This window comes from Orycteropus afer, unplaced genomic scaffold (assembly GCF_000298275.1).
Source record: "Orycteropus afer afer isolate SDZICR_OR568_19922 unplaced genomic scaffold, OryAfe1.0 scaffold00099, whole genome shotgun sequence".
NCBI classification, from domain to species: Eukaryota; Metazoa; Chordata; class Mammalia; order Tubulidentata; family Orycteropodidae; genus Orycteropus; species Orycteropus afer.
This window is the reverse complement of record NW_006921686.1, coordinates 4,609,749-4,621,818: the sequence shown is the minus strand read 5'-3', so window position 1 is coordinate 4,621,818 and position 12,070 is coordinate 4,609,749. Positions and strand designations below refer to the sequence as shown.

At 52.5% G+C, this 12,070-nt stretch overlaps 1 protein-coding gene across 1 annotated transcript; it reads right to left on the bottom strand.

Moving 5' to 3' along the window:
• Positions 1–1,772: 1,772 nt before the first annotated feature.
• Positions 1,773–11,861, bottom strand: CKM (creatine kinase, M-type). The gene is made up of 7 exons (XM_007942909.1): positions 11,669–11,861; positions 9,744–9,898; positions 8,690–8,822; positions 5,734–5,905; positions 3,675–3,798; positions 2,297–2,486; positions 1,773–1,951 (listed from the first exon to the last, which is right to left on the bottom strand). Exons 1-7 carry the CDS (start codon positions 11,859–11,861, stop codon positions 1,773–1,775), a joined length of 1,146 nt encoding a protein of 381 aa, XP_007941100.1.
• Positions 11,862–12,070: the final 209 nt, after the last annotated feature.

The window sequence follows — 12,070 nt, the reverse complement described above, 5'->3', positions numbered from 1 at the left end:
TGGAGAAGGATGTCATGCTTGGTAGGGTGGAGGGTAGACAAAAGAGGGGGAGGCCTTCAACGAGATGGATTGATACGGTGGCTGCGATGATGGACTCAAGTATAGCAGGGATTGTGGGGCTGGCGCGGGATCGGGCAGTGTTTCGTTCTGTTGTGCATGGGGTCGCTATGAGTCGGAAACAACTCGACGGCACTTAACAACAACAACAACAACAACAAGAGCTTTTGGGAGTGTGATAGTTCAGTTTGTGTGTCAACTTGGCTTGGCCTGGTTGAGTGGCTGGGCAGCTGGATGTAGTATTCCCCATGAGGAGACTGGTAGTCAACTCCATGGTGGAATCTACTGTAAGCAGCTGAGTAGCTGCCTTAGGGATGCGGTCTGCTTCCTGTGTATGAGAAGCCTCGGGGAACCGTCTCTAGCCTATGGTACGCTTGAATCCTGCATGTAGCCAAGTCGTTGTTCAGCAGCCTGCCATGCTCAGCTGATCTTAGGGCTCTTAATGGACTTGAATTAATGGCCTGCCATGTGGTTTGGTAACATCGGACTGTGCCTTATTACTTGTTGACCTTGGACTTGTCAGCCTCAGCAGCCAGCAGCTATCTGCATGAGGAAAAGCCTCCAGCTTCAGTGGGCTGGGAGCAGGAGGCAGAGCTGAAGTCCAAAATTGAAGGGCTTTCACCCAACCCCTAGAGCCTGGAACTTTGAACTCAGACTTAAAGCCTCCACACTGTAAGAGAATGACCTCGTTTCTTCAAGTCATCCCATTGGTGGTACATTCCTGTCAGAGAGGCACTAGGTAACAGGGACAGGGAGCCATAGTGGACTCTTGAGTGATGTAAGTGAAGTTCAATAGAAAAGAAGCTATAGAAGGATGAAGTCAGACCAGACAGAGGGAGCAGCAACTCGATAAGTTCCCGACCTTAGACAAGAGAGGGGAGAAACACCACATAAAGGAGATGGCTATGATGAGATGTACAGGAGGTCTCGAAGTGAATGCCTGTGAGTCAAGCCTCAGGCATTTGGTGTAGCTAGCCCATTTCAATTCTAAATTTGAGTGTTGGGGGCTTTCGGTTCACACAGACCAGCCTGCTTTTCTCCCATGTGAGATGTGAGTGTGACTGATTGGGAGTGAATGGTAGGAAAAGCCCAAGCTAGGCTGTGTGACACTGGGCAAATCATAACACCTCTCTGGGCCTCAGATCCCCCATAAAGCGGTGTAATTTTGGGCCCCTTCACTTTAAGAAGCTCTAGGGGCTCAATGCCTAAGGCATTTGACTGCTAACCAGAAGACTGGAGGTTCAAATCCACCAACCGCTCCATGGAAAGATGAGGCAGTCTACTTCCATAAAGATTTACCACCTCAGAAACCCAACGTTGGTCCCTATGTGTCGGAATCCAATAGACAGATGACAATGCATTTGGTTTTGGGTTTTGGAGTATGTGCCTGGAGAAGATTAAGCACTTAGAAATCACACAGCATCTCTGCCAAAGTCCCTTCGCCCTCTACAGCCATCTTACACAAAGATAAGGCCGCCATTGCTTTTATTACTTTGGGCAGAGAAAAAGCCCAAGCTCCAGAAGTACTAGAGGACTTCCCATTAGTCAGAGCTAGTGGTGGCCCGAGCCTAGAGGCTATAGCTCATTGGTTGGAACTCTGGTTGGGATTGGAACTCCGAGGCCCCAGTTGGTGGAAAGATTGTGGGCGGGCCTCCGGTGGGCTGGGTCCTCCCATTCGCTGGGGCTCCCCTGTGGGCGGCGGGCAAGCTGGATGCCTACTTCTGGGCGGGGATCATGTCATCGATGGATCCACCCTTCTCCAGCTTCTTCTCCATCTCCACCATGAGCTTCACACCGTCCACCACCAGCTGCACCTGTTCTACTTCCGACGAGCCCAGCCGATCGGCGTTGGACACGTCGAACACTGAGCCCACGGCGGCGGTGTCCACGCCACCTGCAGGAGCGGCGGACAGAGGCGTGAGGACGGACTGGAGGTGAAGAAGCAACAGCCTCATATATTGATCGCCTACTGTTGGCGTATGCGCAATTCCAGAATGCCTGTTTATTCACGCACTTAGGTAGCTCACCCCTCAACCATGCAACATGAACATATATGGGGTAAGCCTGGTTCTGCAGCTGGGCTGCCTGAGGCCGAATCCTGATCATCTCCACCTTTACAGATGGGGAAACTGAGGCACTGGATACCGGAGATCCACGCAATGCATATTATATCATAACGATATCACACTGACAGCGTCCGCCCGAGATGCGGTGACCCGAGGTTGCGGGAGCCACATACCTGTGCCTCGCTTCTGCAGGCGCAGGCGGGTGAGGATCTCCTCAAATTTGGGGTGCTTGCTCAGGTGCGCCAGCTTCACGTGCACGCCTCCACGCAGCCCGGTGCCCAGATTGGACGGGCAGGTGAGCACGTAGCCCAAGTGCTCGTTCCACATGAACGGGTGGCCGGCTTTCTTGAAGATCTCCTCGATCTGAAGGAGTAAAGGAAGAGAACAGGGCTTAGCGCCAGAGGGCGCCCCACATACCGGGTCGGGCCCGGAGGGATGAGGCGTAGGGCGGGGCTGGAGAACTGAGAGGGATGAGAGTTTGAGGCGGCGGCCTAGACCTCAGAGACAGAGACAAGATAATGACCCGCTGGGCAAGAGACGCGTGAGAGGCGGGCTCTGAGGGTGGGGCGTGAGAATACGGAGGAAGATGCGTTCTGATGGGAGAACTTGAGAATGATGGAGGGTGGAAGCCAGGTTCTGAGGTGCAGCTGGGAATGTGAGAGGAGGCGGGCTCCAGGGGCCGGGCGCGAGCAGACGTTGGGGGCGGTCCCGAGGAGCGGGGCCTGAGCAGGCAGTGGGCAAGGTTCTGATGGGGCGGGCCGTGAGCAGGCGGTGGGGGCGTTTCCCAGGGGCGGGGCGTGAGCCGGAAGTGGGCAAGATTCTGAGGGGCAGGGCATGAGAGGGCGGTGGGGGCGTTTCCGAGGGGGGGTCGTGAGCAGGAAAGTGGGGGCGGTTCTGGGGCGAGGCATGAGAAGGCGGTGGGCAGTTTCTCAAGGGGCGGGGCGTGAGCAGGTGGTGGGGGCGGTCCCGAGGAGCGGGGCGTGAGCAGGAAAGTGGAGGCGGTTCTGAGGGGCGGGGCATGCGGAGGTGGGGCAGGTTCTCATGGGACCCGGCGTGAGCAGGCGGTAGGGGCAGCTCCGAGGGGCGGGGCGTGAGCAGGTGGTGAGGCAGGTTCTGATGGGGCGGGGCGTGACCAGGTGGTGGGGGCGGTTCCGAGGGGCGGGACGTGAGCATGTGGTGGGGCAAGTTCTGAGGGGGCGGGGCGTGAGAAGGTGGTGGGGGTGGTTCCTAGGGGCGGGGCGCAAGAACTGGTGGAGGCGGGCTCTGAGATGTGGGGCTCAAGGACTTGAGTGGAAACCCGGTCCCACAGCATAAATCCTCTGGCGTTGTGAGCCCACGCGGGGAGCCAGCTCCTAGTGGTCAGAAAGCAACGGAGGGTGATGAGGGACAGCAGAATGAGGGTCAGGGCAGAGGATGGAGGCTCATGAAGACCAGGAATTTGGGGTCAGGGATCAGAGGACCAGAAAAGTAGGTCAGAGCTAAGTCAGGGTGAGGCAGAAGCGTGAGTTCAGAGTGGAGCCAGCAGTCAGCAGTGAGGGGCAAGACACCCACCTTCTGCAGCCCCACGCAGAAGCGGCGGAAAACCTCCTTCATGTTCCCACCCTTCTCCATGGAGATGACCCGGAGATGGTCCTCCTCGTTCACCCACACCAGGAAGGTCTTGTTTTCATTGTGCCTAGGAAGGGGTGGGGCAAGAATGAAAGGATCTCCGCTCTCCCAAACACTTAGCCACCCTGAGAGGGAAGTGGCCCTGAGGGGTACAAGGGGGGGTGATACCTGCTTCTACAAAATCGCAGAAGCCTAAACCCATAAAACCTAACATTATAAGATCTATGAAACCTTTAACTGAGGAATCAGGGGCTTTTAGGGCCTAAAGTCTTTCTAGGGAGCTCTGCTGGTATAGTGCCTAAGGCACTTGACTGCTAACCAGAAGGCTGGCGGTTCAAACCCACCAGCCACTCCTCGGAGGGAAGGTTGGGCAATCTACTTCCATAGTGATACCGCCTCAGAAACCCAAGGAGGGGTCGCTATGAGTTGGATTCGACTTGACAGCAGTGGATTTTAACTCTTTGAACGATATTAAATTATAGAGCAGAAACTTGGAACAGAACTGGAAATCTTACACCTTGGATCAGGTTGGGAGAATCTTCCTGTCATATTTTTGTTAGCAGCCACAGAATCGCCCTCCACTCATGGCGAGCCTTGTACAACTGGAGGAAACACTGCAGGCCCAGCACCATTCCTACAATCAACTGCAGATCAGACTGTTGTGACCGTAGGCTTTCATTGGCTGATTTTCAGGAGAGTGCCAGGCCTTTCATTCTCGTCTTAGTCTGGAAGCTTTACTGAAACCTGCTCAGCATCATGTTGTTGTTATGTGCCGTTGAGTCAGACCCAACTCATAGTGAGTCCTCCTTGGGTTTCCCAGGCAGTATCATTATGGAAGTAGATTGCCCCATCTTCCTTCCGAGGAGTGGTTGGTGGGTTTGAACCGCCAGCCTTCTGGTTAGCAGTCAAGTGCCTTAGGCACTATGCTACCAGAGCTCCAATTTCAACATCATAGCAACACTCAAATCAAGTTTTTTGGCCAGCAGTGGAACCTCAATCTCACGCATGGAGGGTGACAATTCCATCACCGAACCACCAATGTCCTCCTTAGAATCCTTGCATCTCAGAAACAGAATCTTAGACCCATAAAATATTAAGATCTGGAGATGTTTTAAAGGGTGGAACCACAGAATCTGATATTAGTGGAATCATAAATGAAAAATAAAAAACAAACTGCCATCTAGTAGCTTCCAACCCACAGCGCCCCTAGAGGACATAGTGGTACTGACCCATAGGGTTTCGACGGTGGTCAGTCTTTACATAAACTGCCTGCCTTATCCTTCTCCAGCATAGCAGCTGATGGGTTCCAACCTCTGACCTTGGGGTTAGCAGCCAAATGCCTTAAGGTTACACTCACTGCACCACCAGAGCTCTTAGTGGAATCCTCAAACCTAGAAATATTTAAAATCTTGAACTCTTAGAGAATCATTTATATTTCAGAACCCCAGACACCTAAACTTCTGAAACCTGGATTTGTGAAACATTTTTAAGTCTTTGACTACCAGAATCAGAGATTCAAAGATTCAGAGTCTAACTAGCAGCAACAGTTAATAATATCCATCATGCTGACAGCCAACACACAGCCCTCACTCCATGCCAGCCTGCCACTTTACATAAGTTAACTCATTCAAGCCTCAAAAGAACCCTAAGAGCTACCAGTTATCACATTCCGATTTTACAGATAGGACAACCGGGAGAGAAAAAGGTTAAATAACTTGCCCAAGGTCAAATAGCTCCTAACTGACAGGGCTCAGATTTAAACCCAGGGAGTCTGGTTCAAATGCAAGGTCTTAACTGCCACTCCTCTGGTCCAAGTCTCCCAAAAAATGACACACAGACCACAGGGAGGTGGGAGGAGGATGAGACAGATGATTTGCTGTGGTCCTTGGAAATATAATTATTTTTGTGATCTTGATTTCGGAGGGCATTGGTAAGAAGGGTCATGGGGGGGACTGGAGGAGGCTGAGGGGTAAGGAAGGCCTTGTGGTGGGAAGGGACTTACCAGATGCCACGGGCGTCAGGCCAGTCACGGGCCATGCCTGAGGCCAGCAGCAACGGGGACACGGGCTTGTCGAACAGGAAGTGGTCGTCGATGAGCTGCTGCTGCTCCTGTTCAGTCATGCTCTTCAGCGGGTAGTATTTGCCCTTGAACTCACCCGTCAGGCTGTTGAGGGCTGAAGGGCCAGACAAAGGGGTGGTCGGTAGCCTGCCCCGCCTCCGTGGGGTACAGAGATCCAGCACCCCCTCCCTGCCACCCCTAATGAGCCTGGGCCCTGTGGACAGCACCTAAACCCCTATGTCCAAAGCCAAACTCATGACTTCTCCCCAAAATGTTTTCCTCCTCCATCTGCCTGGGTCCCAGATCAGCCAAACCATGTGCTCAAACCAGAAAACGGGGCTTCTCCCCTTCCCACAACCAACCCTCATATCCAATCCACCTGCAAAAAGAGTGTTGGGCCCAGCTCCCACACCGGCTCCTAAGAGAGATGGTTACAGTTTCAGGAATGTTGGGAGCCATTAGTAAAATATATTATTATATAAATTATCTTTATATCTTTATATGTATGATAAATAGATGCATGTAGTATTTATATTTATGTATATGGATATTTCTATCGTGATGGATTTATATATTAAATATTTATATATTGCATATTATATTTCTATGATGTATAACGCATTATATCAGATATATATTCTTGTTCCAGCCACTTCTCGGAAGGAAGATGGGGCAATCTACTTCCGTAGTGATACTGCCTCTGAAACCCAAGGAGGGGTCGCTATGAGTCAGGTCTGACTCGATGGCACATAACAACAACAACAACAACATATATTCTTGTTATATTATCACAATTAAATTATGGAAACTTACAATGAAATAAATTGTGTTAAAAAGCAAAGGTCATAAATACTCAAAACTATAACCTGCTACTTGCATTTACTGTTATCTATGTTTGTGAAGTTATCTCTGTCTCTCTACGCTGTGGAAGGCATTTGACTGCTAATCAGGAGGTTGACGGTTCAAACCTACCAGCCCTCTGCAGAAGGAAGATGAGCGATCTACTTTTGTTAAGATTCATAGCCTTGGAAATCCAAGGAGGGGTCGCTCTGAGTCAGAATAGTCAATGGCAATGAGTTTGGGTTTTGGTCTGTATGGTGGGAATACCAGATAATGATATAACTAGGACTTCCTGTCTCTTCCCAGCCCTGCATGACATCATGTCTGTGGTAGTTCAGTTTGTGTGTCAACTTGGCTGGGCCTGGTTGAGTGGCTGGGCAGCTGGTGGTAGTTATTCCCCATGATGAGACTGGCAATCAACTCCATGGTGGGATCTACTGTGAGCAGCTGAGTAGCTGCCTTAGGGATGTGGTCTGCTTCCTGTATATAAGCAGAAGCCTTGGGGAACGGTCTCTAGCTTATGGCATGCTTGGAGCCTGCATGTAGCCGTGTCATTGTTCAGCAGCCTGCCATGCTCTCTGCCAACCTTGGCACTTACAATGGACTTGAATTAATGGTCTGCTGTGTGGTTGGGTAACATAAGGACTGTGCCTTTTCACTTGTCGACCTTGGGCTTGTCAGCCTCAGCAGCCAGTAGCTGCCTGAGTGAAGAGCTGCCTCTAGCTTCAGTGGGCCGGGAGCAACAGGCAGAGCTGAAGCCCAAGGTTGAGGGGCTTTCACACAGCCCCTAGAGCCTGGCACTTGGAACTCAGGACGTCTAGCCTCCTGAACTGTAAGAAAATAAACTCCTGTTTGTTAAGGCCATCCCATTTGCAGTGTATTCTTGTCAGAGCAGCACTAGGTAACCAGAACAATATCATTAGTTTAAAATTGGTCATAGTTGAACTTATACCACCAAAAGCAAAAACCCACTGCCATTGAGTCGATTCTGACTCATAGAGACCCCCATTGGTTTCCAAGGCTGCAAATCTTTACGAAAGTAGATCATCTTATCTTCTTCCTGCTGAGCAGCTGGTGGATTCGAACCACCAACCTTACTACATATCAGGGCTTTTTTTTTTTAGAGAGCGAGCCAGGTGTTAAATACTCACGGGTATGCTATTGTCTACAAACCCTAAAAGCTCTCCGTCCAGAAAACACACCCACAGTTTCTCCCCCTCCTGTTGCCTGTCCCCCATCCCTTCTGGGGGCCACTGCAGTGACCTCCTCATTGGTCTTGTGCCCCTGCTTCTGCCTCACAGTCTGTACCCACCCAACAGCCAGAAGAATCCACATCATCTAAACCAGGCCCCCGTCTGCCCTCCCCGCTCATGTGGCTTCCCCTAACTCAGAGTCAACGCCAAGGCCCACAGGGCCCCACAAACAGGTCACCAGTTGTCTCTGCTCTCATCTGCCACCCTGTCCCTCTCTCCAGTCTGCTCCAGCCACACTAGTGTCCTTGTGACTTCTCCATCCTACATTCCCACTCCCAGGGTCTTTGCATCTGCTGTTCCACCTGCCTGGAACTCTTCCCAAAGGGGGCTCCTTCTTGTCAATCAAACTCCCCCCACACCCCACCCCAGTCATTCTCTGCCACACCCCCCGGTCTCTTTGGCACTTTGGTCTTTTAATCTTGTTTGCTTATTGATTTCCGTGTTTCCTCTCGTCCTCCCCGCACCAGGCCTAGAGTCCGTTGAGAGCAGTGGCCTTGGCCATCTTATTCATCAGGGTAGCCCCCAGCCCCCCACACAGGGTCAGAATAACCACAAATGTTTGCTGGCAGGCTGGATGAATGAATGAATGGATGAATGACAGGGTTCTGGGATAGCTGGTCTTGTGTGTCTTCTAAGGGCCCCTCAAGGCTTGATACCCCTTTACCCCCAACCTCCAACAGGTATGATGCCGACAGCCCTTGCTCACCAAGCCCCGCCCCCCAGGGCTGACCAAGCTCCTCCCATGTTTTGAAGACTAGGGGCCCACAGAGGAGCAAAGTCAAAGCTGGGTGAGCGCTGGCTCTCACCTTCCACGGAGAGCTTCTCCACGGCCCTGCGCTCGCCACGGGAGCAGTGGGGGGGCAGCGTGTAGCCCTTGATGCTGCGTCCCGTGCGCACTCGGCTGCTGAGCACATAGTGCGGGTCCAGGTCGTCTCCACCCTGCAGAGGGAGGGGGGTCAAGGATAGGCCTCCAGGTAGGGGCGCCCCCTTCCCCCGCCCCGTGACTCAGCACGCCCTGCTTCCCCTAGACCCTCCCTTTATCTCTCGGCTCTGGCTTTCGGCTGCACACACCCCCTGCCCTCCCTGGCTCCCTCTCTCCCTTCTCTCACTCCCCCATCCCTGTCTCTCTCCCATCTCATCTATCTGTTTTCTTTCTCCACTTCAAAACAAAACAAAACCAACTTGCTGTTGAGTTGACACCAACTCGTGGTGGCCCCATGTACGTCAGGGTAGGGCTGTGACCCCAACTCGTGGTGACCCCGCGTATGTCAGAGGGCTTTCAATGGCTGATGTTTGGAAATAGACAGGCCTTCCTTCTGGGGCACCTGGCTGGCCTGGAACCTCCAAACTTGTGGTTAGTAGTTGACCGTGCTAACCACTGCACCGCTGGGGACCCCTTCCTCTCCAAAGCGCCCCCACCTGGGTCTCTCTCCGTCTCCCACTCTCCGTCTCTCCCTCTGACTGCGCCTGCATCTCTCCTCCCATCTCTGGTCTCTCTCCATCCCTGCATCTCTCCCCATCCTCGTCCGTCTCAGTGTTTAAGTGTCTCTCCCCATCTCTGTCAGTCTCTGTGTCTCTCTGGGTATCTCTCCATGACTGATGATCTGATGGTCTCTGTGTCTCTCTCCATCTCTGTTGGTCTGGGTGTCTCTCCCTGTCTCTGTCAATCTCTGTGTCCCTTCCTGTCTCTGTGTCTCTCTGGGTGTCTCTCCATCTCTGTGTCTCTCTGGGTGTTTTTCCCTGTCTCTGGGTGTCCCTCCCCGACTCTGTCCCCCTGGGGGTCCCTCCCTGACTCTGTCCTCTCTCCATACCCCCTCTAACCTCTCTCCCCATCCCCTCCCATCCCCAGGGGCAGCTAACCTTGAGGTTCTCATGGTTGAGGTCCGTCTTGTGCTTGTCTGTGGGTTTGTAGCCCCCGTGCCGGTCGTGGATGATGGGGTCGAAGAGGTCCTTGAAAACGTGGTAGGACTCCTCATCGCCGGCTACACAGCCCACAGTCATGATGAAGGGGTGACCTGGGGGGTCAGGGTGAGGTCAGAGAGGTGTGCCCCCAGCAAAGAAGGCCGGATGCTCCCTTAGCGCTGCTCAAAGCCCACCACACTCACCAACTCGTATATTCCCACAGCAGCCCTAAAACATGATGCCCACTTTTCAGATGTGGAAACTGAGGTTCAGAGAGATTCAATGCCTTCCTTGGGGTCTCACATTACAACTGCATATATTCATTGAGTGGTTTTCTAGAGCCCATTGTGGACAAGAATGTGTGTGTGTGTGTGTGTGTGCACACGCACATGTTTCAGGGGAGAGGGATGGTCATTCAAGGCCTCTGTGACAGGGCTGAGAAGGCTGAGGCTTGGTAGGAATGGTGAGGGGGTGCCAAGAAGGATCAAGGAAGCATCTGGGGTTGGGGGTGAAGCTGGGGACAGAGCCAAAGGAGAAAGGGAGCCTCAGGGGGCCAACTTAAAAAAAAAAACTTGCAGTTAAGTGGACTCTGACCCACGGAGACCCCCAGAGCGTCAGAGTAGGACTGTGCTCTGGAGGACATTTTGTGGCTGAGTCTTCAAAAATAGCCTGCCAGACGTTTCTTCCCAGGCACCCCTGGATATACTCGAACCCCCAACTTTAAGTTAGCAGCCAAGCACATTAACCGTCTACACCTCCCAGGGATCAGCACCTCAGAGTTCCCAAATCACGGAGGCTGAAATCTTTCTAATCTCAGACTGTGAGCCAACAAGGGTCAGGCTGATGAGATTTGAAAGAAGACCATTTTAGTTCTCAGATGGGGAACCAGAGGCCTGGAGATAAGAGGATATCTCCCCTCAATCATGAGATGAGCTGGAGGTGAAGACGGAACTAGAACCTTGTCTCCAACCACCAATCCCAGACCTCTAGTGTGGAGAAAGAATCACACCACTGAAAATTCTGACTCACAGCGCCCCTAGAGGACAGAGTGGAACTGCACCACGGGGTTCCCAAGGCTGTCAGTCTTTATGGGAGCAAAGCCCAAACCACACCCACTGCCATGGAGTTGATTTCTACTCACAGCGCCCCTAGAGGACAGAGTGGAATTGCACCACAGAGTTTCCAAGGCTGTCAATCTATATAGATGCAAAGCCCAAACCACACCCACTGCCGTGGAGTTGATTTCGACTCACAGAGCCCCTAGAGGACAGAGTGGAATTGCACCACAGAGTTTCCAAGGCTGTCAATCTTTATAGATGCAAAGCCCAAACCACACCCACTGCCATGGAGTTGATTACAACTCACAGTGCCCCTAGAGGACTGAGTAGAACTGCCCCACTGAGTTTCCAAGGTTGTAATCTTTATGGGAGCAGATCACCAGGTCTTTTCTTCTGTGCAGCAGCTGGTGAGTTCAAACAGCTGAGCCCTTAACCATCATGGCACCTGGGCTCCTGTACACTAATAAGAGCCACTGGCATATTCTGAACGCTCACCGTGTGCCAGGCACCGCTCAAAGCCCTGGACACTGACTCATACGTTTTCAGCACAGGCCCATAACATGATACCCATTTTTCAGCTAGCAACACTGAGGCTCCGAGAGATTAAATGACTTTCTAAGGGTCTTGCATCATTATAGCATAGGTTTATTGGGTGGTTTACCATGTGCCAGGTACCATCCCAAGCCCTACACTCATATGAACTCACTGGATTCTCAAACAGCCCAAGGAAGAGGATCCCCATCTTACAGATGGGAAAATTGAGCCCAGGGAGGTAGAACTGGTGTCTGGAATTGATAGTCTTGAGGCCCCGCCTCGGAGGCTTACCGGGGTTGTCCACACCCGTCTGGATGACATCGTCCAGGGTGAAGCCCGACGGCGTCTCCTTGTCCCTCAGCTTCTTGTAGATGTCGAGGGTCAGCGCCTTGGCCATGTGGTTATTATGTTTGGTGAGGTCCGGGTACTCCTCTTCGGGCTTATAGTTCAGCTTGAACTTGTTGTGGGTGTTTCCGAACGGCATGGTGGCGGCGTATGGGCCTGGTGGGCACAAGAGGGTCCGGAGATTAGCCCATGGCCAGCAGAGGCCAGCAACGGAACAGAGCAAGGCTCCGGAGGCAGGCAGGCCCAAGAGCAAAGCCTGATTCCTGTGCTGTGTGACTTGGAGTAAGTGGGGTCCCCTCTCTGTGCCTGATCTTAGCAAGACTCTTAGGTTAGGATGCTGGGTCTGCC